This window comes from Cryptomeria japonica, chromosome 1 (genome assembly GCF_030272615.1).
Source record: "Cryptomeria japonica chromosome 1, Sugi_1.0, whole genome shotgun sequence".
NCBI lineage: Eukaryota > Viridiplantae > Streptophyta > Pinopsida > Cupressales > Cupressaceae > Cryptomeria > Cryptomeria japonica.
Window position 1 is genome coordinate 672,295,265 of NC_081405.1, and position 27,298 is coordinate 672,322,562.

At 35.3% G+C, this 27,298-nt stretch overlaps 1 protein-coding gene across 3 annotated transcripts in view; it reads left to right on the forward strand.

The window, feature by feature from the left end:
* Positions 1-27,298, forward strand: part of LOC131026774 (E3 ubiquitin-protein ligase HOS1) — a 57,246-nt gene that overhangs the window by 7,176 nt on the left and 22,772 nt on the right. For all 3 annotated transcript variants that reach the window (XM_057956725.2, XM_057956726.2, XM_057956727.2), the window contains 6 exons: positions 8,439-8,829; positions 8,945-9,079; positions 9,225-9,400; positions 20,725-21,135; positions 21,222-21,380; positions 22,801-23,334. In XM_057956725.2, the coding sequence (XP_057812708.2) occupies positions 8,439-8,829; positions 8,945-9,079; positions 9,225-9,400; positions 20,725-21,135; positions 21,222-21,380; positions 22,801-23,334 (1,806 nt within the window). The remainder of the gene's footprint in view (positions 1-8,438; positions 8,830-8,944; positions 9,080-9,224; positions 9,401-20,724; positions 21,136-21,221; positions 21,381-22,800; positions 23,335-27,298) is intronic.

Below are 27,298 nucleotides of genomic sequence, written 5' to 3' on the forward strand. Positions count from 1 at the left end.
AGTCTAGCAGGAAAATCTCCACATTTTGTTTATTTAAGATAAAACCTAAGTCAAAAGATGTCAATCAATCAAGTTTTGTTTCTATGTAAATTAACTAGCAGCATGGATCTTTTCTGATGATTACAATATCTAAGATTTCAAATTATGATTCTATTCTCTCAAAATGCTATATGTCACTAATTTTTGAGAACATAATTTGTTAGTCCAAAGGTTCTAAAATGTTAGTAGCTAGGTTTTGATAACAAAACTACAATAAGTAATGCCATGTTCAAAGGGTAGGCTTCTAGTTTAATTTGTTTGCAACTTTGCATCATTCTTATATTGGGTGTAGATTTGCATGCACATGAAACCATCGACATGATATAAAGTCCAGCCTAGCGTATAATTGGGCCAACTCCTAACTAACTCATATTTCATACAAATGATTTCATACCTTGTATGTAACCTTTTAGTCACAAGGTGGGTGTAGTGATGAAAATCGAAATTCAGTAAACTTTAAAGAAATCAATAAAATTCATTCTCATTGACACAAAATTTTTCTGTAATAGTTTTGAACGCTCTTTGCCCTCTGCTGGCACCTCCTACGGCTTTCTTGTTCCCACCAATGAACCAGACAATGAATTGATGGAGATTTTCTTTATGAACCAAGGATGGTGTGTTGGTGTTGGAAATAAGCCACACCCGGACCGACGATGGACTGGTCCAAGAGGGGCCAGTAGCTCAGTGGTAGAGCACTCCAGCAGTGTATGGAAGGTCCTAGGTTCGAGTCCTAGCTGGTCCATGTCTCAACATGGTATCAGAGCCAGGTCCAGGCTAGGAGCCCTGAGCACACGAGAGGTGTGGCTTAAGGGGGGGGTGTTGGTGTTGGAAATAAGCCACACCCGGACCGACGATGGACTGGTCCAAGAGGGGCCAGTAGCTCAGTGGTAGAGCACTCCAGCAGCATATGGAAGGTCCTAGGTTCGAGTCCTAGCTGGTCCATGTCTCAACATGGTGCAGCTCAAAGACTCGTGATAACTACAGATAAGGATATGGCAACAGCAGCAGTAGCACTCTAGCACCCTTGGCTAGGCGACGGTAGCCAGCAAATCTGCTATAAAATAGACAAAATCATGACACTGCTTAAAAGATAGGGATATGGATTTTTGGGTTATAACCTTGATAATTGGTCAATTTGGATTTCAGGCCTAGAGGGGAGTGAGTGCTTTAATATTTTAATTTTAATTTTTTAGGTTTTGTTTTTGTTTAATTTTTTAAAATAAAATTTAAAATTTTAATATTTGGTATTTTAAACAGTGACAATCTGTTTTTTTATTCAATATATAGAAATTAGATTTTTAATTATAATATATTTATTATTTATATATTAATAATATTTAAAATAAAATTTTAAACATATTTTTGTCATAATGTTTTTGAATTTATTATAATATATTCAAATTGAATATAATATTCTTTTATTTTTTATGGATTTATTATAACTTATATTTAGAAAAAATCAAATTTATACAAGTTGAATATTATCATGAATTTTTCTCCTTGTTGAAAGTCATCCGAATTGTATTGTTGCCAAATGTGAATTTGAACTTGAACCTTGTGACATGGTATGCAACCATTCAATCATTCTCACAGCAGTAAACTTTAAAGTAAAATGATGCCTATCCCTGTCGTCCAGCTATGAAGTTAATATTTTGTTGGTACTTTATGCATCACAAATATGGCCGAGGGGATACAATTAAAGCTTGAGTGAGAATTAAGAGGGTTATAATAAGGATTATGTGGTTTGCAACAAGAATTTTATTACTTATCTTGATTAGGATCTATTTCTCTGTAAAATGAAGAAGCAGCAATTAACTCACTGGAAAGCATTCTGGTTACTATTTACGGCAAGTTACTAACCAACTTTGTAGTTGCCTGACTATATGAAAGTTAAAGGTTTTTATAAGGGTTATAATGAGGAGTACGCAGGTTTCAACAGGAATTCTATTATTTAGTATTTACCTAGATTAGGATCTATATAGAATGAACAAGAAGCAATAAACTATCTGGAAAGCAACCTGGTTACTATTCACAGTAAGCTACTAACATTAACCAACTTTGTATTTGCCTGACTTAACTATATAGAAGGTAAAGGTAAAGGTTTGTTTATAGGTCATTGCTAATTCAAACTTCAAAATAGCACGAGTACTGCCTTGTGGAAGCATACAAGGAAATTTCTTTCCTTTTTTCCTTAATATATTCAAACTTCAAATTGTATCTGTCAAACGTGTTAAAATTCTGTACCCAAGGGTTTTACCCCTCATGGACAAGTTTGGGGGTAAACAAGTCCTTGCCGGTCTGTCTGCATGGAGTACTCAGACAGATCACTCACATGTACCCAAGGAGTAAAAAATGAAGACACAAGCATTTACAGTTGGTAGCAAATTACAATTTAACAATTGGGGATGTTGCAAATGGTTTTGCCTCTGGTATAGAATTTTATTTTATATGGAGTGTGTTAATTTTGAACTTGTGAGAATGAATTGGCTTGCTAATGAAGCTGACATTTAGCTATCCTGTCTTTTGTTGACAAAGAGTTGCGCACATTTTATCTTTTGTTGACAAGTTGTTGTGCACTTTTTATCTTTGTCCTCATGCCTAACATACTTAGTGGTTCCCAGCAGAAATAGCTGCTCAGAATGGAGTATGGATTAATAAATAACGTGAGATAGGTCTATCCATGCTGTGAACTTAGTATGTGGGCCTCACCTTTGAACTATTGAAACCCAGTAAGCCCAAAACCAGAGATTGTCAACATGACGCTACACAATATGACCAATTTGCCCCTCCATGCTGTCAACTTAGTATGTGGGCCCCACCTATGTGAAAATTAAATTGAATGAATGATTCAATAATCGGATAATGTATTTACAAGCGTATATATAGAGATTACAAGACAACGTTCTAAAATAAGAACAAGTCGTTTAAAGTGAACTACTAAAAAGCTAAACGCTAAATAAAGCTTAAAAGCTAATTAACTAAAAAGAAAAAGCTAAATGCTAAATAAAGCTTAAAAGCTAATTAACTAAAAAGCTAAATAACCATTAAACAAGGAACTAATTATAGGTGACTAAAATATAATTAAATATTCTAATACCCTCCCTTAATGGTCATTCTATCTACTAACTACCCTACAGAAGACACTGTGGGTCTTTTGATCACAAATGAAAAGAACACTCTGCTGCAGTGGAGACCCTCCCTGGATCTGAAAAGTGTTAATGACCAAGAATACCAGAATCCATCCAACCTAACGTCGGGTAACCAAACTGAAAATTGAAACCATGATTTTGAGGAAAATCGGCAAACCCTTTTGCAGAAGAGTATCAACTCCAAAACTGACTGCAAGATACCACGGTTGCAGATGTTCGCCCTGGCAGGTGCGACCCAAACTAACTGCAACAAAGCACGATTTTGAGGAAAAAACCGTCAAACCCTGAAATAGGAACCCTCGAAAAGAGAATTTACGATTTTGAGGAGAAAATCGAAAAACCAAGAAATCTGAGGTTACAAATCATCGTTTTTGTGGAAAAAAAGGGTAAAACCCAGATAACTAAAATCTTACGCGAATATTGTGGATTACAGATGAGATAATTTTAAAGGGAAAATTATAAACCCTGCGAACAATTTTTGAGGAAAAAATCATGAAAACCCTCCCATGATTTTTTGTGGAAAAAATCAGAAAACTGACAGACAATTTTTCAAGAAAAAATCGTGAAAACCCTGGGACCTGTAAGACAAGGTCTGGCCTAAATCAATTTGATCAAGGCAACGATATTCAGATATCGTGAACATGCACTGTTTTCAGGGGTTGTGACAGTTGTTGAACTTTTGGCTGTGTTCCAACATGATGTTAGTCAAAGATGCCATCGCAAAAATGGAGGTTGAACGAGGTCAACCTAGTGAAAGCATGAGACAGAAGAATCTGATTCAAAAATCAAAATAGAAGCAGTTGCACAAAAAAATCTGAAACCCTGGAGGAGAATTCTGGCACGAATTCTAAGGCACTAATTTTGAGGTTTGGAAGAAACCCAAAAATTAAAAAAATTTCTGCACACTTAAAACAGCATAAACGGTGCCCAAAAAAAACAGCAAAAATCCCAACATCCACAAAATAGCAGAAATTGTGAACTGTTTTTAAATTCCAGGCAAGTTTGCTGGCTCAAAATTCGAGGCTCGGAAAACGAGGCACCCCGAAAAATCTGAGACCAACCCATAAAAGCTCTCGAAAAACCCACCAAGAATCTGAAAACAGAATGCAGATCTGATGGCTCAAAAATTGAGCACGGAAAATGATGCACCCAAAAAAATCTGACGACGATCCAGTTGAGGTCTCGAAAAACCCACCAAGTATCTGCAAGCAAAATAAAATTTTGACTTAAACTGGAGGGTCAAAACCCTAGTCGAAAATTGCAGAAACCCTAGGAAAAATTTTCAATTTGAAAAAAAAACTTTAGGTTGCAGGCCTGAAAATCTCCAGAGCTCTAAAAAAAACATGAACTGCTGCCCAAAACAGAAATTCGCCTACAAACCAGAAACCCTAAAAAAGCCTTCTAAAAAGCTAAATTGTTTTTTTATTAAAAAACAATAAAAAAAATCTGAAAAATATTCCAGAAAAAAGGCCATGAATTTTTATTAAAAAATTCGCCAAACTTTAAAGAATCCCATCGACCCGCTCTGATACCATGAAAAATAAATTGAATGAATGATTCAACAATCGGATAATGTATTCAACAATATACAAGCGTATATATAGAGATTACAAGACGACATTCTAAAATAAGAACAAGTCGTTTAAAGTGAACTACTAAAAAGCTAAACGCTAAATAAAGCTTAAAAGCTAATTAACTAAAAAGAAAAAGCTAAATGCTAAATAAAGCTTAAAAGCTAATTAACTAAAAAGCTAAATGACCATTAAACAAGGAACTAAATATAGGTGACTAAAATATAATTAAATATTCTAATACTGTGAACTAATGAAATCCAGAAAGCCTGAAACCGGAGATTGACAACTAGATGCCATGCAAGATCACCATCAAAGTGACGAAACATCAAAGGAATCACACAGCTGATTACATTTTTTTAGGTGATATTTATCGCATTATCTGCCTCATATTATTCCAGAATTGATACACACCAGCATCAGTTTGATCTGATATTAGTGAAATCTTGCATATCCCCTAATGCTTGGTCACATTATTTGCCTGAATTTATTCCAGATAACCGCTCTTCAAATCTCCTATAAGATCTTTTGCAGTTTGCTCTTCAATTCTGTGTTGCTTGTGTTTATCTAACAGGGGCAGATATGGCTTATAAAGCCACAAAAATGCATTTTTTCAGCATTCTCTCAGACTTGCCAAGTGCTCAGTATAAAAGTTGTGCAGACTCTGTAAAAACTAAGCGTCTTCAAAAATTTTTGTGAGCAATAAAAATGGCAATTACTCAGTAACTTGGTGAGTTTGCAATCTGTGCTCCCATGATTTGAGAAGGCCTCAGCATGTAGAAGTTGATAGCTATGTGGGCCCTGGGATAGGCTGATTAGATTTGCTTAATCAAAAGATAGGATGCCTCCATGGAATCCTAGTTGCTAAGTCAGCATGTGGACCACTTTCCAAAAAGATATCAAAAGAACAAAATTAACCCAAATAAAGGACGTGCAAGCAAAAACAAAAGCACAAACAAATATACGAAAATCAGGACAAGCCAAAAACTGTTAGCAGGATTGTTGGTAAGCTTGGATGCGCTTGCATCAAAAATGGAAAAAATGAAAAATAATTCTTCATTTTCAATGTAGGGACTAACAACTTTATATGACAGTCTATTCTATTAAAGATTGTCATTATTGTTAAGCGGTGATTGGTTCACTAGTGAAATTTGTTGGCACACAACCACAAAGGATCTGTCCTATCAAACAATAAAAGTCAACACTTTAAAGAGTTGAGAACATGTGCAAGTCTTAGGATGCTTTTGGTGGAAGAATCATGCATCAGATCTTGGCATCCAACTAAAGGAGGATGATTTGTCCACACAGCCATTAATTCTAAATAGCAGAATGCTAATGCATATATTCAAGGACAAAAAATCTTGCCACTTGATTATTCATAATGGTGAAAAGCTTTATATGCATCTTGGGTACACATGTTGAAATATAAAGCTAGGATGTTTACATTGGCTAAGCACAGTGGATAAAGGTCAAACCCTTGACCATGGATTACAAACTTGCCTGACTTGTGAGTTCTTGGGAGACGAAACAACTCTTGAGTGCTGCCCAAAAACTTGATAGTGATTTTTTTGCAAAAAACGGGTGAGTATTTTGGCAATAAACTTGCCAAATAATTCTGAGAGAGCAAAAGAAAGTTTGTAGCATAAAATTGATTAGCTCTGTGTTAAAATGCATGTTGATACACACAAGATGCATTTCTATTTATATCAGATGCCACATTTTCTTTTGGTCAGCCCTAGCGAAATGCAGCTTCAGAAAAGCATCATATAAGTAAACCTTGTTGGCCCTGCTAATATTAGCATGCCTAGTATAGATGTGTTGACAAATTCCATCTTCACATTATCGAGCACATGTCTGTACCCTATCATGCAAACGTTGACTAAAAAATCCAAGTTTATTATTGGCTCAAGTGTGTGCCTGTACCCTATTGTTTGAATGTTGACAAATCATCTGTGACGCATATGCTTCTAAGATAACTGTGATTTTACCTTTGGAAAGCAATCTGAACATTGTATTGTGACAGTGTAAACAAATGAGATTTCACTTTGAAATTTTCTTATGATGCCCTAAGTTGTAGGGTGTGCACAAGATAATGGGAAGTGTAAGTGCACAGGATAATGGGAAGTGTAACTTTTAATGCAAATTTATAAATATAGTCTGAGAGGTGATAGGGTATGAACCACCTAGATTTGAATTGCATTTGCTGTATGGAGAGTCTCAAACTAAAACCTGACCCCTTGATGGTTGTTAAAATGCTACTCTCAAAATTTCACTATAAGAAGGATGTACTTCAATTGATTTCCACTTACATAATGAGTAATTTAAGGTTCAAATGTTGATGTCACTAACTCACTTTCAAATAAAATCCCAAATTTTTAAAACCAATGTGTAGTTTCTATCACAAAATTTGAGCTCACATTCCAACTTAAAACACACACACATACACGTGTATGGTGCTATTCTCCAAATATATAAACTATAAAGTATGGTTTATGTTCTATATTTGATGTATTTCTTTTCCATCTCTGTAAAATTTAGACTAAAGTCTTTCCTCTTATTGTAAAAAAATGAAGAATAATAACAAAGGCTTTGTTTATGAGTGAATCTGGTCACCCGAGAATCCCCGTGAACAGCCAAGATTTTTCATTAAAGTTGCTTGACTTACAAAATGGTCAAAAATTTAACTGTAAGCTTGGATTTATTCAAAATATGAATCAATTGTCTCATATTTTCAAATTTGGCAGTGTATTGCAGTTCTTATCATGTGATATTTTTCATTGATCGTAGATCTGAATTTCAGTGCTGCCATCATGGATGCTGTAATGCTGAAATTTCTCTTTATGTTTTGATCAAAGATGCTGTCAATATGCTTTTGCAATTGCAAATTTTTTCACTTATCTACCAAGAACTAAAAATGGTCATTGAAGTTATTTGGCAATCTTCTGTGTAATTTTATATATAAAGTTTAATTAAGAACACTGTGGACAATTAGTATTTGCATCTGCATCAAGTAATTGATTAGTTTTCTGATTACAGCTGTTGCCCTGAAAACTAGAATGCCTGTCCCATTATTTTGCAAAACTCAAAGAATTGATTGTAATTTGAATTCTATAGTTTTTCTTATAGAACAGCAAAATATTCTTCTATTTAATCCATAGCTATATTGTGTCACATGTTTGACAATTAGTATTTCTATACTGCATCAAGTAATTGATTAGTTTTCTGGTTACAGCTGTTGCCTTGAAAACTAGAATGCTGTCCCATTATTTTGCAAAATTCAAAGAATTGATTGTAATTTGATTTCTATAGTTTTTCTTATAGAACAATAAAATATTCTTCTGTTTATTCCATAACTATATTGTGTCACATGTTTGATTCTGCTATCCAACTATATTTGTTTCAGCTCTTTACATATTTTTCTCATATATCTGGAACATTTTCCTTTTTCCGCTATGGAGTTGCTGTGAGCGCCCTGTTAATTTTATTGGAAATTGGTTATTGAAAAGCATATTATTGAGTTGTTCTGGATTACATATTTCTATTTTTTTTTGCTTGCGTTGAAGTATTGAGTTTTATTTGTGTGGTGCTGGACAAAGATAAATTATTGATGTTTTCAATCTCTTTCTAGTTGTTCAAATTTAACATGTAAATTTATAATAATTGTTTGGTTATATTGTAGGATGCACTGGAGCACTTGGCAAATATTGATCCACTTGATCTATGCAGTGAGGCCAAAGTTGAAAAGTGTCGTGCTACAAGAGACTTGAGGAGCTGTGGGCGTATTGTTCAGCATGTTTTAATATCTTGTGGCCATGCATCTCTTTGTGCAGAATGCAGTCAACGATGTGATGTCTGCCCCATATGTAGGGTTTCTATTCCAAATCAAGATGGCAATGTGCGGTTGCGTTTATACGATGAATGTTTGGAAGCTGGTCTAATCTGTAGAAGTCATGATGAAGACATTAATGAAATGGAAGGAGATGCCCAATTTTCAACGGAAGATGTTCAGCGTCTTTATTCATTATTTGATGTTGCCCTGGATAATAATCTGGTTTCCTTGGTTTGCCATTGTATCCTTTAATTTTTAAATCAATTTATTATTTATTAATGTAATGAGTTTCTGTGAAATCAATATTGTATTGTTTCTACATTATCCATCTAGTTTATCTTTAACCACATGGGCAGATGTCACAGATGTTTGTATGGATGAAAGTGCTGTTTCTAATGATCCTATTGTTGCTATGCTTCTGGATGGAGCAGTTGTAAAGGAGTGGTGCAAGAGGAAATTACTGAATGTCACATGTCGTCTACAGGAGATTTGTATCCGAGTTGTCTAGTTTGCATGTCTTTCCATTTCATCTTTATAGGATCAAATAATGTCGTTATGAATGTGGACTTGATCCTCTTTTATTGCAGTCTCGCATCTGCAAAAGATGGAATTCCTTAACCATTTTCTGGAAAAAAGATAACCTTGGAGTGAAAGAAATGCAGAATCACTATGATTTACTAAGTAAATTCACAATGCAACTTGATAGTGTTGGCAATGTGCTTGAAGTGTTGGAAGAACCACTTTTGGAGTCACCTTCACCACAATTGGTAGAGCTTCAGCTTCTTTCCGAGACAGTATCAAAAGTGAAACAGGTATGCAGATTTTTCTTCCTATTTTGAGACCTTATAATGATACTGCTTTTGCAGTAATATTAATAAACTGTATTCTGGACTTTGTTAATTATCTGTTTGTTCTCACCTTTTGAGTGAAGAATTCAAGCAATACAACTTGTTTATTATTTAGTAAAATGCTTATGGTAGTATATTTTCGCATCACTGTCTAACTAAAGTCTTTCCTGAGTACAGAGCAACAATGCAGCAATAAAGAAATAAAGAGATGAGGTTACATCAATTATAATATAAAGCTCTAGGAAGAGAAAATCATAGAATCAAAATAATAAAGTACATAAGATAAAACAAAACATCATGCTGCTAACTAAAAGCTATACAAATAGCAACAAAAGGCGAACAAGAACCCCAAAAGCAGGTGCTGGTGAAGACTGTAAGGAAATCTCACAGAATATCCTTGTTTGCATTTGAAATGGAGGAGTCATCCAAGCCATTATTGGTAATTTGGAGAGATAATGCTTAATCGGAAGTATTTGAGGTTGGAAGGCCACGTTGGGATGCCTTAGGAGGATTGAAGCACTTCTTCTAGAAACTCCCCTAACATCCAAGGGTAGTGTAACTTTCATTGTAGAAAAGAAGCTCGTAATATGAGTTTACCCTTGTGGTGTGAGGGGCAGCTGTTAAGTAGTAAATCCATGTCGTCGGAATAGGGTTGGGTCACATTGTCGACGATGAGCAAAGCCATGATGTCAGGGAAGAGCATTTTATGGAGGTCGAGTAACTTGAGTAGTGATGACGTGTTGAGAGAGGCACCACTTAATTGATCTATCAATTTTGATATGTGAACTATTGATATCTAAAGTTTGTTTTTTTGTGTTAGTTGTTGTATAAAAAAGAGGTGATCAACATGTGTAATGTCCCCAATTTTTAAAGTGATGATTTGTTAAATTAATTTTTATTAAGTTGTCAAAAATAAATAAAATATCCAATGATTACTTAATATTAATTAATTTAACTAAATAAACTATAGAAATAATATTATAATGTCACTTTATTAAATTTATTTCTCCAACAAGTTGGCCTATCTTGTAGATACTCCTGGGAGATCTTTATAAGGGGTTCCTGTTGATGTTTTGGGCATGTTTGAATTTGGTAATAGACTTGTGATTTTTGGAGACGGAAACCTTCAGGAGTTTGATAGAAGAGCTGGATGAAAATCTAGTTCTTCTGGAGGGGTGGATTTGTGATGGCGTCTACATCCGAGCCAAATTTGTAGTAATAAGGGCTTTTACAGATAAGTTCTTTTTAACGGTTGTAAAATTATGTAGTTCTCAGAATAAAACTATTGCAGATTTTGGAGTTTGATATAATTTCAGATTGTGAGTCACGTTTATTTTATGAATTCAAAATAAGGGTGAATAGTAGCGGTGGGCCCAATATTATGATTATTATTAAGTCAGGGCTTGAAGTGGAGGATAGGGAAATAAATAAAAGTTCGATTCAATAAGGATTTCGATGATATTATAAAGCTGTAGGTTTAATAGGCATTATTAAAGTTTCATTCAAATATTTCATCAAATGCAAAGCTGGTGATTAATATTTCTGCTATTTATCGCATATCAAGTTTAGGGCATATTGGTGTGATTTCTCCAGGAGCTCGGTGCCTGCAAGGGAATCGTGGGTTCTTTTGGGTTCAAGGTGTGAGGCAGACTCCTGTGTCGATCTGGCTGGAATCATTCTTTCACAGCATCTAACGTGATCATAGTTGTTGGTCATTGAAGAATAGAAGATTTCTGTGTGTGGAATTCCCATCTTCAACAATTATATATTTCCACTCAGGGCTAAAGGAGTATCGATTCGATTTGGTCTTCAAACAAGAGTATCTTTAGATATCGCTGGCTCTGTGAAAAAATGCTATCCTAACTTGGTGACTTTCAATATCAAGGGTTCATCGCTGTACACTCAAAAGTGAAATAATTAATTTTCTGGTAACAACAATGCAAGGTCAGGATTTCAATTGTTTTTGTGGCACTGTCATTATTTATAAAACCCTGGTTGAATAAAAGATTACAGATTTGATTATTTTCCTATCATGGCTTGTTGATATTAGCAATCTTTACTTCCTAAAATAAAAATAGGAATGCACATTGGAATGATTGGTTGATGCAAATTACTTGTTTGAATTTCCAAGAAACATATTGCAAGATTTGGAAAAGAATCAGTGAGAGTATCTTTTAACATGTGGGTTCTAGAGGTCTCTATGTCAAAGGGTGACGATCTCACAAAGAAAAAGAGTTATGCACCATTGGTTGAGTATCTAAAGTAAGTAGATAGGGTGTAGCCTAAGTTTGTATAAAAGTAGTGAAATCTTCCTTGGATCTCATAGTAAATAAGGCATGTGAAAATGAAGTGCTCCTTGTTCTCCACCTTTTGGAGGGAGCAAAGATGATAGATTTGGTTGAAATAGAGGATGCAAGGATTAGTTTTGACCCATAATTGGGAGAATATGCTCTCAGACAGCTAGGTGGAAACCTCAATTTTTTTGATTAGTGACATTGACGATAGTGAGGACAATGAATAAAATCTTCCAAATTTGAAGGAAATGCTTGCCTTAGAAAGCCAAGTTGGGGTTGAGAGGCTAATGGGGGCAGCTGGTTTGAACGAATATATTGATTGAACTAGGGGGCATCCAAGGAGTATATGAAATGGGGTAGCCTATCAATAGAGATGCCAATAGGAAGAAGAAGCAACTTGGTATCTAAGTATCGACAGTGTGACATTTATAGAGAGAGATTTATGTGTGATATTATTTTTAATCTGTAAATAGAACTTCAAAGATTAAAAAATAAAAATTATTAAACTGACATGTCATTGAAGTATCAATTATTGTGAGCTTCATTCCTGCGTTTATCTTAAAGAGGCCCAATAGTTTGGCCATTGGGGTGTACAAAATGAATAAACTCACTTGTGACTACATCTTGCAAATTAGGATCGTGGAAGAGTCAAGAGTCTACAAAACATTGCCTCATACCCTGTAGTAACTTTATATTCTCTAAATGGGGCGATCCTTGTTGATATAGAAAAAAACTCAATTGTATAGTATTTTGTACTCAATGTGAAGGCAAGAAGATGCATTGCGATGATTTTTGTGTTCCATATTTCCTCAATAATTTTGTGCACTTGATTGAAGAAAGTTTCTTTAGGATATTGCTCTTTTGCATTTATGATATCAGGTCTTTGCCTTTTCAATCATTGAGTTGATGCCATAATATATTTTATTCAAACAAGGCTTGTGCATGCTAGTCTAGCAAACATACTGAAAATTGGCTCAGTGAAACCAAGGAGAAACTCCACAATATGTCACCAAGAGACATCTAGGATCATCCACAATATTTGTTGCCCTCTCAATGTTGCTTTGCCTCCATATGGACCAAGATTGGCTAATGACTATGCTAGTAAGGGCCTCTTGATCTTTAATAAGTTGTCTCAGGACAATTGCGTTAGAGCTGAAAGGAGTTTTAACAGTCTATTTAAAAAATTAAAACCAATTTTAGATAAGAATTAGAATACACAATTAAATTATGACTAAGTAACTAAGATGATTTTTTCTCTTAATAAGTAAGGTAAAAATAAAATATAAAGTTTTATATTGTTTTACTTACCTTCAACAGTTCCAATTGTGAAAATGATTTAAATACGCCTTGCGACATGTAGTTAGTGATGAACATTTGGATCTCTTCAACCTTTGCATGCAACTCTCTGATTCAACCAATTTTGTTCCCAATATTTTACAACATAAGACTGAGAGAGTGGATCGCACAAGGTGTCTAGAAGACATTGAATAGTGTTCCTCAACCAACCACTAAACAACTCTACAATTCGTCATGTTTTTTTGTTATGAATTGAATAACATTATTAGGCTCCACTTACTCAATAGTTGTTATGAGAGAATGTTTGCAATAAATATGGCTATCCTTAACTGACCCATAGCAGTGATCATTCGATCTTGGAATTGTTGCATCATCTGCTGCTGCTGTTGAGCAAAGGCTGTCAGAAACTGATCCATTTGACTGTTTAAATTTCTAGGTGGTTATCCACCTCTTCTCTCACCTATTTCACCTTCAGCTGGTCTGATTTCAGATTCCTCCTGATGCCCGGACCTACTCTATCTGTGCATAGAATTTCTTTATTCTGACATGCAACCACCAATTTCACCAGGAAACCGACATGCAAATGATTTTCCCACACAGGCTGGCAGGAAAGGTGGCTCTGATACCACTGAAATGATCTATTACCCTTGGAGATCTGAAAATCTAAAGTTTGATTGTTTCAAGTATGGGAGTTCTTTATTTTTACCTTTTAAATATTGAATATTCTAGCATGCAATAACAGATAGCCACAGAAAATATAGATTCAACAGTCTTAATTTATTTTCTTTAAACACCTTGCAAGCAATTCAAATATTCTTGAATAAATATAGAATTCTGGTCTCTGTTTATTTCAGTATGAAGTAAAATTCTACGTTCTTCACATACCTGATAAAAAGCATTCCCAGTCATGCTGCAATCAGGTTCCAAAATCTTCTAGTTTTCTAGCAGCACATTCCACACTCAGTCTACCTCATTCTGAACATGCCATGTATGCTGGGAAGATTGACCAAGCAGATACCTCACGGAATGGAATGATTTAATTGTCTGATAAACTTAATCTCCGCGCCTTCAATGCCCAGCATCATCGCTTCAAGACTATGGGAAATTGGCTGTAGATGAGACCTGGAGTAGTGTTTGAAGCCGAAATAGCTGAGGAAGGCCAAGCTCACCCTAATCGCCTTTAAAACTGAAGATTATGCATACAGCGCCAGCTTAATCAACTGACAAGTTCGCCTCAGGTTTACGTCCAAGGCTAGTAAGCACAGGGTTTTCGTCCTGAGCTAAAGAACACGATTTGCAGAGAGAATTATAATTTTTTATGTCATGAATGATCTCCCTGTTGCATCGATCAACCTTAATATAGGCTTAATCATCACAAAAAGCCATCGAACTCTTCTAGACAATTCTTTCAGCTTCGACTTAGGCCTGGTTTTCAATGATAGTATTGATAGCATTAATTATTATATGGTCCCCTTGATGACATTGTCTTGTCATTAAATGTTAAGTCTTAAATGGCCCCCTTTTTATGACTAAACGAACATTTATAATAATTATTCATTACCATAGCTCTTTGGCCAATAATAAATTATTCCCTTCTTAATTTTTATTAACTCTAACCCAAGGAATTAAAGAGGCTAGAGTTTGACTGCCATTAGCCTGTCAAAATGATGGGGCCATTACACTTTAGGGGGTGCTACTATGAGATTGATCAAGGGTTGATGTTTAGCATCTTTTAACCAATTGGAAACAATGGACGTCGTTGACTCAGCCCGTGAATCCCTTTTGAGCTTCAAAGGTTCTTCTATGGACTTCAATGAATCTCCTACAAGCTTGACCTCCTTGTCTAATAATGTGCCCCACACCTTCTCATAATTTGGGCCCTTGTACCTTTTTGGAGCCTCATTAATTTTTCTTACTATTTCTTGTCAATATGGTGAATAAACTACATTGAAAGCCTTACCATTTGCATAAATACATCTTTCTATGTGTTGATCAACAACTTTTGGAGCCTTATTTTGAAAGGCCACTAGAAAAAGGTCCTTTTGTTCTATTCTTTGTAGTGGGCTATTCTTTGGCAGTGGTTAAAAATAGGTGGCTCTACCACAATATTAGGATTAGATGGGGGCATAGGGGACTTCATTCCCTTTGATCTTTTCTTTGTTAAAGGATGATTTGCTCTATATGGTTGATAGTTCATTTGTTTGCTCGCTCTTGTTAATATATGTTGTCACTTGCTTTGATGGTAGAGGAACACCATTCTTTTTAGGGCAAGCTTTGATGCCTAGTTTAGGAATTCCACACAAATTATTTTCAGCAGACTACATGAACTTGATATTTGACATCGTAGTTCTTGTAAATTCAAATATAACCCTCACCTTTTGGAACTGATTGTATTATATCAACATATTTTCAGTAGATGACAACTTGGATTTGTTTTGGTTCTAGGTCGACCTTTGGAGCTAGAACTAGTTGCAATTGTAATTCCTATGGCAAGAAATTTTATAAACAACACATTCAAAATAAATAAAAATAAAAAATAGATATATAAAACTTCACTCACTTAAATTGTTAAACAAAGTGATACATTTGTAGAAAAATGAAAGAAAAACAAAACCTTTAGAAAGTTTGTTTCATGTTTGTAAAACAAAAATGTAGAAAAAAGAACTTACCTCTTTTCAAAAAATTGTTCAATGATTTTCATGGTAGCTAATGGGGCACTTGCACACGTGTAGGAATAACAATGCAACCCCGTGGAACTTTCAATGATCAATCTTTAGCTCTCTATGTTGAATGACAAGCAAGAATGAAACTGCAGTCGTTTGGATTGCTATTTGTCTTTTGCAATCAAAATGAGCTAAAATGAGTTTGATTTAGTGTTTGAAATGCTCTAGTTGGCTCTTTCAGGCTTACAATTTTTTTAAAGGTGGCTGGGATTTGTTTGGATCCTCCCCAAGTTTACCCAGGTTTGTTGTCCTAGATGAATGCAACTCCCCATAAGCATGCCTCGTTGGAATCTGCAAAGAAATTGAACAGACAGTGGATTCAGTCGGTCACCTAAACAATCCGGTAACTCAGAAAATAAGTAGAGACACCAAAATATATCCCCTCATAAATCTGAGGGGAATGGACCACCTATCCTAACATCTAAAAGATCACTACTATCGTAGGCAATGGATCAAGATGAATGGACTCCTAAGCGATCGCCTTTTAGCTTAAACTAAATGTATTTGACATTTGTTGTTAATACATGGAAAAATTGAGGAAGATTTTCAAACTGTCAACACAGAAATCAAGTGAATGTTTCATTTTTAAACAGCTAGAAAAGATTGAGTAAATATTTTTTTAGTCACTGTCCACTGTACTACACTTTTTTTATTATTTACACAGAATGATTTGGCTCGATCTATTGAAGGAACAGTTATAGATTATGAAATCTAGTTTGTACTATTTGAGTTGTGAACTAAATTATATCGGTCAAATTTGCAAATGTGACTCACAGGTGCAAGGCTACTTCTCTATTTCAATATTCCTCATAGTAACAAGCATAGGATTCAACACAAATTTGGCAATCTTGTTTTGGACTTGGCAATTTTTATAAAAGTATCATATTCAAAGAGATGCTTTATGGTATTTTTTACTTGATTTTGTTGTTCTTTGCAGACACGACAAGTCTGCCTCTTGGTGCTTGTTTCAGATTGTTCATGTCTGCAAAATAACAAAGAAAGAAAACCAACTTGGAAATCGTGTTAAAACAATTCTGTAAATATTATATCTTTTTAAAATCACCTGATCTGATCCTGAGTTCAAAAGCAGAATATCTAGTTTGTGCTAATTCTGAATCATGTTACTATAGGGAATATTGAAAATTGTGATGCAAGACTTGCCAAGACTCGTCTAGACTTGACTAGTGACCCTCAATGAGTTTGGGAGATTCGGTTGTTGAGTACATGCCAAACTCACCAACTCTAGTAGGGTAGACTTAGTCATTTTTGTTAGTTAAAAAAAAAACTTACAACCTTTCAATGCTTGTTTGGTTTATGACATGCCCATCTAGGATTTACAAAAAAAAATGAAAATGTTGCGATACCCCTTGACCCCATTCGAGATGCCACCTCGAGACCTCCACAAGGGGCCTTGCCCCTCGACCTTGTTGGGGTGTCGCTGGCAAACCCCCATCATAATATAAGTTTAAGCAAGTAATAGGCCAATGATGCATCATGATCATAAAATCTACAAAATACATATGCCCTATTGCAAATCTTTGCATCTTAGTCAAAGCTACTGTCAAGGATTATCTTGTTTTATACATTGGACAACTTGTTTATTATACAAGGATTGCCATAGGCAAAGTTGGAATGCTACAATCATTGTATTGTAGAGTTCAAGTTAAGTCATAGTTGGTAATAAATGCCATTTTTATAATGTGAAAATGTATCAATCATGCCCTACACAAACAACTCATAGAACAATCCCATCTATTAGTATCTTAGCTAAGGTCAAACTTGAACATAACCATTTATCTTTTTACTTAATTGTTTCTCTTTGTTAATGAGCTTCAAGAAAAATTTAAAGTGAATTCCTCATTGGAATATGCATACTAGTCACTAAGACGCAAGCAAATATCATGTCTACATCATCATTTAGGACCTATCTTAGACGCTAACGCATGACCTGTCGTGATGTTGAGATGAGTAATGTAGGCTCCTCTGTGCCGCCCACAGATCCTTCTGCAACTCTTCCAAAACCAAATTTAAAGTGAATTTACATTGGGAAGCTGACAACAAGAATTCGGCGATGCTCTGAGCAGAGAGACCGTCCTTGATGTTGATTACATTGTCAGTAAATTTGTAGATAGCGTCAAGCGTTCTATCAATTTGCTGCCGCAAATTAGTACTGGGAGCAATACTAGACTTACTGAGCCAATAATGCTCGACCATGCGGCCCTCGTTCGGATTGGCAATCGAACCAGCCTCAAGCTCTTCGAAGGCCTTAAAAGCGCTTTGAAACTTGGGTTCCATCGCCTCCACGAATTCATCCGTAAACCCGATTCGGTTGACATCGATATACAATCCGAGCTCCTTGTGCTGATAAAGCCAATCCAAGTATCGATTCCATAGGGCTACGGGCTCCGTCTCTAGCCCTTTCTTCTTCTTCAAAGAATTTGTATTGAGCACAGAAATCTCTCCAGCTACAACAGCCCGAGTTCGAGTCACAAGCTGACATCTTTCAACGCTGACAATGCCGAGCTTTGAAATCTTGGGTGAAATCCTGTGATCGGGCAGCAAGCAACTTTTAGCATAGGTTGTTGTCTGCGTTCCCCCATGGAACTTCAGACGAAAAGGACTTTGGGCCATCATGCTTGTTCTCGAGGCCTGGGGAGACTCGATCCCCTAATTGCCACCTGATTTGTTTAGACGCCTGACCGACGCCATTGTGAAGGGCGGAGGTCAACGAGTGTAATTGCTGCATTATCCTTTGTAGTCGCCTTTCGATTTGGAAGAGATCATAAACCTGCAATTGTTTCTGATCGAATTTCCTTGAGAGCACAGGATCTACCTTCAAGCGGTTAGACTCTATAGAAGGAACCTGACTCTGATACCATGTTGATTTTAAGGTAGTGCTCGTTAACCACATACAAACATTAGATCTGTTGCCTTCCCAACCATAGACGATAAGCTCTTATCGTCACCCTCGAGCACGCTACATAAACTTCTCACCATCAATTGATCTGCTTGTACATGAATTCGATCTGCCTGATTATGATTGAACTTGCTGTCTGACCTCAGTTCCATAGAGGGAAGACCATGTCCATATATATCCGTTGAAAGGAGATATCCAAGAGTTGGCTCTCATCAAGGAGGCACGACCTTCATGAAGCATTGCATGCCTTCAAACGAGGGGTGGCAGACTTTAACCAAAAGTCGGCCCCTTTGAAACAAATCTGATAAGTCAAACTCGATAATGTATGTTTAATCATTAAACCTGATAATGCATATGTGACTTAAAGAAGATATTAAAGGATTGATATAAGTTGATAGATTCATCAAATGTGTAAGGTCAATAGGCCATTCACATATTTGATCTTGCTGAGTCGGCCTGTAGGATTTGTACTGGCACTATATCATCAACAACCTAGTCTGAGTCTTGTAACACTGATTTAAATAGAGAACTAGTCTTGGAGGGTACATGAACACCATTCTCATTGTTGTTTTGTAGCTCGGTTGGATCCCTTCTAGGGTGGACCTCGTACATAAAATGCTAAGTGGCCTATCAGCCTTAGCATTTTTGGCATATAACCCTATTTGGGTCAGGCCCTATTTGGGCGATGGGTGTAACTTGTATAATTGGCTGTTATATGTAACTTGTAATAATGATATAGGTCAAGACCTATTCATATAACTTCTAAAGCATTTGAAATTATATTGTATCTTGGTGCCAAAATACACAAGGCCTACCAAGGTTTATTGTATGTGTCATCTCCTATATATGAAAGGTGATTTGAAGATCACAAGCAATCAATCACAAGCAAATTATCACTCTCATATGCGACTGATCTCTGCACTTGCAAATCTTCCTAGGGCAGGGAATACTTGTCTCTACATCAGCGAAATTGCCTAAGGTGGAGAGAACCTATGTTACTGCTGGCAAGGTCATTCTAAGGCTGAGCGAATACTATCCTGGACTGCTGAACTTGTCTCAGACTGGGCGAAGTATCTTAGGACTGTCGAATTCAGTCTCAGATTTTCGCTCTAGTTGATGTGTGCCCTAAAGGAGGGTAAAGATTGTAATCTGCTACTGTGTTTATTCTAATCAGATCTGAGACATTTCTTGCTGGGTTTTTCTTCTCCTAGAGGGAGGTTTTCCCAGAGTATCACTGTGTTATGTGTTGCATTTGTGCTTTCTGTTTTTACTTTCAGTCTGATTGCTAAATTAACACTCATTATTCATAATTGCATTCCCAAATTAAGTTGGCACTAGGGCTTATCATTGGATGAGTCAGCGAAAGGATTTTGTTTTGAAGAACTAAGATTTTTCTAGCTATTGTTAATACTCTCTTTGGATTATAATTTGATATTTCCAAATTTCTTATTAAATTGAACTTTGGCTTCTGCTGCTAGAGAGTTGCCAGCTCCACAATCTTCCTTGACATGCTCAACCTTTGTTTGATATATTTGTGTGTGTGTGTGTGTCTATATATATATATATATATATATATGACAGTGATTCTGGATATGCTCTTGTTTTATATAATTGTTGACATATTTTGTAAATACAGACTCAGATTGCTATCCTTTGTCATTAAGAAAAAATGTTTGCTACAAATTAATCTGTATTTTGCAAAACCACACCAATAATTTTGCAGTCCAAAAATCTCAAAGGAATGAAATTTTTGTGTGTGAATAAAGATAGCATTGAATTTCTCATATGTGCATTTTTGTCTAAGCTGTGGATGTTTTGAGAAGTTGCTACTAAGAAACCAGTATCAATGTTTTCATTAAATCTGCATTTGTTGTTTTTCTTTTGGATATTGAAATTTAATATCTAAGGAAGTTGAGCAATGCTTTACTTGGGTACTAGATGATGATATTTGCTCGGTGAGAATGAGTTTATTATTGTCTGACACATTGATCAAATACAAATTGCTTAGAACTTAAGAAGTATTTATAATTTTATTCTAATATTGTTAAAATGTTTCAGCATATGGAAGCTATGACCTGGTGTGCAAGACATGAATTTCTTGAGGGTGTTCAATGTCGGTACATGAGTATCTCGCATTGGAGAAGTGTATTTAATGAAAAAAAGGTTGCAGCTTCTGAGCGAGCTTGGCCAGATTATTTGAATAATGCCACAATGATTGGTTCGCAATCCCCTGCAACTTTGTTTATTGAAGATGCCTTGGCTAATCTGAGCACGGGGCATGATTATGATGAAGAATTAGAGACGGAATTTAGTGAGCTTGGTTGGCTGCGACAAGGAGGAGTTTTGTCACAATTGCCATTCAAATCCATATCTGATGGATCTGTGTATCCACCAGAGAATTTGCGTGCTGCAGTTGATCTTCTGTTTTTAGAAGGAAGCTCTGATCTCATTCTTGCAAAGAGAGCAATTGTATCCTTGAATTATAATTTTTTCTGTACGGTGTAATTTTTTGTATTTAAGCGTTATTCACTTATATGCCCTTAATTCTGCTATAGTTTCTGTATTACTTGTTTGATCGGCTTTGGAACCTGCCCAATGTGGACTGGAGAAATTTAGTGGATGATTATGCTGGAACATTTGGGATCACAAGGCAATTAGTTCTTGAATCGTTGGTCTTTTATCTTTTGGATGACAGCACCAGTGAGGCATTGGAGGTATTATTTCCCTTTTCTGCTTGTTATATGTTGAATAAAGTGTATGCTTGATGATTTAAGGTCTGTTATTTCTTTTCCAATTGATTTTAGTTGGTGTGAATTTGTATAGATTAAATGTGTGAATTGCTGATTCTGATTTGTTCTACACTCTTTTCTTGGTACTCTTTTTATAACTTCTGGTAGGATTGAGATCATTGTATTTTATGTTTTAAGATGGCCTTTACAATTTCCTTACAACAGAATTGAGGTTCAGGCCTGTCAGATAGTGCAATCTCAATTTATTCCCAAGTAAGCTGCTGTGTTTAATGATATGTTTATGCATTTTATGGTCAATGGTTGTTAAAGGTCTTTTCGTATGAAAAGATCTTATATTTTACTTTGATGTCATAAAAAAAACAATCTCGCATTAGACAAAGCCCAAAACATTCCTGATTTATTAAAGTAGCCTGTGGATATTTTTGGATTTAAAACATCCAATTTCTAGCATACGAGTCTTCCTGCACATTAAGATTTTTTTCTAAATATATATATATGCCATGTGTTTGTATATGCAGCGAAATCTCATTAATTAGTTATAGACAAAGTGGTAAAGGGATATTGTTTTTAATATAGATTCAATGTTGTGGAATAAACATGTGCTATAAACTTTTTAATAAAAGGATTTGAATAACAAAATGCATGTTTAAATGTGAATGGATTAAACGTTTTGATTGTCTGTACTGTTCTTTTTCGATTTTGGATTTAGAGTATATTGGCAATAATTGTTTTAAAACATTTTTATTATTTTTTCTTTCCAAGAGCGAAACTTTGTGCTATTATGTTTTGGATTAGTTTAAATGATTATAATTTTGGTTTATGGAGATTTGCTTCATTGCCATCCACGGGCAAGATGAAGTGATCTCATGTTGGGCTTATATGAAAAAAACTATTATCCATGTCCTGTTCATTAATGTCTCGATGTTAAAATTGGACCATTACATTTGGCATCAAAATTGGTTAGAAGAATCTTTGATGGAACATTTAAATAATTATGAGTTTCATTATTTTATGTTTGTGCAAATCAAGGGATAAAATTTGCAGATTTCTAGGTGGTTCTTGAGGAGCTAAATAATGTTTCATGCTAAAGGTAAAATATTTCCATTTTATATGAACTGAGCATAATGTTTGTTTTTTCTTTCTTTTCTAGCAATTTACTCACGTTTATTTATTGGTTGACTGGAGATGGAACAAAGCTCATTGTTAATTAATTCTACTTCTTTGAAAGTATTTTACATTCATTGTCTTCTGAGATATCCTGAAGTTACTAATATGCAAATGAAACTGAAAGTTTTAGAATTGAAAGAAGTGTAGATTTATCTGGAGGTATGGTTCTTATATTTATGAATAAATGATAGCTTGTAACAATTGTGTTATGTTTCAGGAGGCTTGTCGAATTCTTCCTGAAATTGTTGGTTCAACAACACATCCAAAGATTGCAAGAGTTTTACTTGAAAGGCAGAATCCAGATGCAGCTTTGATGGTTTTGCGTTGTAGTGGACGTGATGGACAATTAGGAGTCATAGATTCTGGTTCTCAGCGGGGAAGTGTGGCTACTCTTCCCGAGGCTGTGACAGCCGTCAGAGTCAGGCTTGAGTGTGGACTTCTGACTGAAGCATATCTTTATCAGAGAACACATTGCTTACGAATAAAAGCCGGGCAATCAAAACATAGAAGGGTTACATTTGCAGCTCAAGAAGCAGAAGAAACGAATAGGGATCGAGATTGGCTTGCAGAAATGGAGGTTCTTGTTGGTGAGATTTGTTTCTTATGCATACGAAGAAAATTGGTTGATAGGATGATTGAACTACCATGGTACAGGGAGGAGGAAAGATTTATGCTGAAGTGCCTTCTAGAGATAAATATGCAAGATCCTTCTTGTTCTGCTGGCAGTCTGCTTGTTGTCTTTTTCATCCAGGTGGATTACTGGTCCTCACTTTCCATTTAACATAAATCTTGAATAGATAAGAGAAAAAAGTAATGCTGATTTGTCTGGTAATATTGGACTTTTAAAATAGTGCATGTGATAGAGATCTTAAGGTGATGGTTAGGGATATGTGCTTCCTGAAGCATTTAATCCAGTGTAAAAAGAGTATCTGAACTAGAACTATCTCTTTCTAATCCCACTTTCCCAAGAAGACTTCATGCATCTCTGTTGTTGTGTGCCTGCATGCCCTATAGGAAATGAATATTAGAAATGAAAGTCTTGTTTATGAGAATGCAAATTCATTGTAAATCCACCCTTTATCTAATTGCACGAAGGGCTATGCCATATGACTGGAGTTATATTTTGTTACTGTTTTTTCGTTAACATTAATTAACATTTTTATAACTGATTAAAGGATTATGCCTGTAGTATTTGTAGGTTCTGACATTTCGAGCCACACAGTTGGACCCATTGTTAGGGAAAAGATTAAAGCATTGCCATTTGATTCACTGCAAACAAGTGTTCCATGGAGTCTTTGGGATGGGTACAAACTGTGGATAGGATTTTTTTGCAAAAGTTTGGTGTCCACGTTTAAAGTATATATAAAAAATTGTTATTTGAAAAATTAACCAGCAAAAATAATAAAAGTAATCACAATTTATCATTTGTGAATGCAATTTTGGCAACCAGTGAACCGAAATTCCAAATATATTACTATTCAATTTTGTTAAGTTTGCAATACAAAATACAATGGGACAATGATCTCATTGTTTGATTTAAATGTTGAGGCACTGTTGTCTTTGTAGAATCGCTAGACTTGTCTATCTCTTGCAGTTGGACACCCTGATCTTCATCAATCTGTACTATGTCGTTGAGGTCTACATCCCATTATGATGTTGGCTTCTCTGTGTATTTCATTGTCTTGCGATCCATGAGACACAAGGCACCTTCTACAATCACAAGCTTTTCTATTCTCCAAGTGTTAAACTTGTTCCTCTCAACAACAGAGGAACTACAAACCTATTCCAAAAGGTGAATAGCTAGTGTGCCTATCAGTGATGGAGGGCCATACTTTGACCAACGTGCTATTGGGTTGTCATGAGCCAAAGCTCCCTATCTAACTTTGCCGAACTCACATAGGCTCTTAGTTCAACAGATTTGGTCCACTCATGTCAGTTCAACAAGGCCTTATCTGCACTATAGATTATCAATGGGGAGAAATCTATTAGGCCTTTTGCACACACCAATTTGGGTTCAATGCATGTGTGGCTGTGCAAAGGTGTGCTGAGCTTTCCCACCTTAACTGAATTATAGGCTGAATGTACTCATTTGAGAACTACAAGGTAGGGTCTTGTTGGACAATGGCCTTAGCATGCTATCAACACATTCGTATTTCTCCAAGGCTGGAGTTTTTGAGGCCATGTAATCTAGTCATCATGAAAATTGGGAATGTGATGCGATGACTTTGGCATCTGCCAAAAAGTGTCACTCATCACAATTTCCTTGATCCTCATGCCCTGCTTTGTTAGTCCATCAATTCCATTCTTGTGTCAGGACATTAGTTGAAAGGGCTATTGCAACCAATTCATATCATCCAAGAGAATGAACGATGCATCTTTGATTTCAACAAAATTTGATAATTTCCTTTTAGAGAAGGATCAAAATAGTGCATGTATGTGTGATGATTGTAATATACAACTGTGCATATCTCACATTGGTGATAACATGTTTGATCCACTCAATTTTTGAACTGAAAAATAATTGAATGAATAATCGGATGATCTTAAATAATCGGATATACAACCATATATAAAGGAATTACAAGACGGTGTTCTAAAAAGAACAAACTGTTAATCTAAAGCTTCAACATGAAGCTATAATGCTAAATAAAGCTAAAAAGCAAAATGCTAAAAAGCAAACTATGTGTTCTTATAAAAGAAGTAATAGTTGCACTTAAACGACTAAACGAACTAAAAAGCTAAATAAGTCGACAAGTAAGATGAGGAACTAAAAAGCTAAATGACTAACTAAATGACCATTAATAGAACCACTAAAAAGGTAACTGACTAAATTATTCTAATAGTGACAACATGTTTGATCCACTCAATTTTGCAAGAAAATAACTATCTGAATTTTAACTGTGAAATTTTGAAATAGAAACCATAAATTTGAAAAGGGAAGAAGTTAAAATCTGATAAGAAAACTATCTAGTTAGCTTTTGTTTAACATACTGTTCGCTTCCTGATGTCCCTGCCCCCTGAAATGGATTTTTTATTCCTGGCAATCAATGCTGAAAACAAAACACCCTTAAATTTAAGAATACTGTTGTTTTGTATCATTTTGTCTAAGATGAAAGGCCTGGTGGTTTCACTGTCATATGATACAATTTATAAAAGAGTGAAGGGAAGCATTTCCTTAAGCCTTACTGTCATAGTAACAGAACTCAGTGAATTAAAGAAGTTAATTTGCTTCTCACCTTGCTGAAGGATCAGCAAGGCCTAGGAAAAACATGGCTTGCTAGCAAATTTATCAATGTTTTATGTGTATTTGAATTTGTTGGGTGCGGAGTTGAAACCAAGATGTAAACTAATAAAAATTTGCATTTGCTTTGCAAGAAAGGATAAGTTGATGATGAGAAGCATGTGATTCTCCATTGACCTATGTACAAGCGAGCAATGCAGAAGTATGCAGAAAGGCTTGAAGATTTGTATAATTTACATAATTTGGCGAGTTTATCAACTAAAGAAACGGGATATTATATTAAGTGTGTTTTTAAAATGATGAACATTAGCATTGATAGGATGCATATAATTTATAGTGAGTCCTGCCAGCCTTGGTGGCAGCAAAGCTGTTAAAAATGTGTAAATTTCATTTTAAAATTTGTATGCCCCCTAGGTGTAAAAGAAATGTTACCATCATATTTGTTGGTTTAGTTAGTTGAGAATAGATGAGATTATTTGTAATCAAACATTTATAAGTATTATGGTTTGATCATCAGTATCTGAAAAATCTTAAAATTCTCATTTAATCTATAGAGGAATGGAAGTAAGAATAGGTAGAGGGTGAATTTGTTCAGTTAACATTGACTGCCCCCTGTCTAATAGATGGTTTTAGGTGCTTGTGTGTGAAGTGGGTCCTATTGCCTTGTAATTATTTCCAACAGACATGAGGAAATAAAATGTCACTTAGTCAATGAATGCCTATGTTTTCAACAGCGACAACTTAAAATTCACACCACAACAATAAAATTTCTAGTGAAAATGCCTGTGAAAGTATTTCAATACTTAACCCATTTATGCTCAATTGGGTTGTAATTAAGGTAGTCCCATATTGGTTAGATTTGTAAGGATAGGGTAACTTTAAGGCACATGATGCTCCAAAGCATTTGTCTTGTAATTATTTCCAATATATGTTAGGAGATAAATTGGATGACTTACAAATTCACTTGGGCTAAATCCAAAAAAAATAATTTACTAATTACAGAATCAAACCCTACGTATCAATAAAATTATAATTAAGCCCTCTGTTATATTTTAGAGAACTTGGTCTAAATTAACAACTGTGCTATTGGTTGATGTACTTATTTGTTCAAAAACATAAACTATGTGTATTAATAGCTCACAACCAGAAATAATCATCATGCAACCGTAAGGTGCGAAACATGAAACTGAACCATCCTGCATGTTAAGACATGCATTGAACTTGGCAAGCTGGGTATGATGTATAGTTTTTAAATTTAAAATTAGTTAATTCTTGAACTACTCTTTTGGTTGAATACCAAATTAATAAAGCAAGTATTACAAGATGTGGAAATACTGATAGTGGTGTAGGTGATTGTAAATTTGAAATTGTGGTACATTTTTTATTCTTATAGTATTCGTTAATGTTGCGCTATGCACAAGTAGAAATGGTGACACTGATATTTCATCAAAGTCGCCTTTCTTGAACTCCTTGG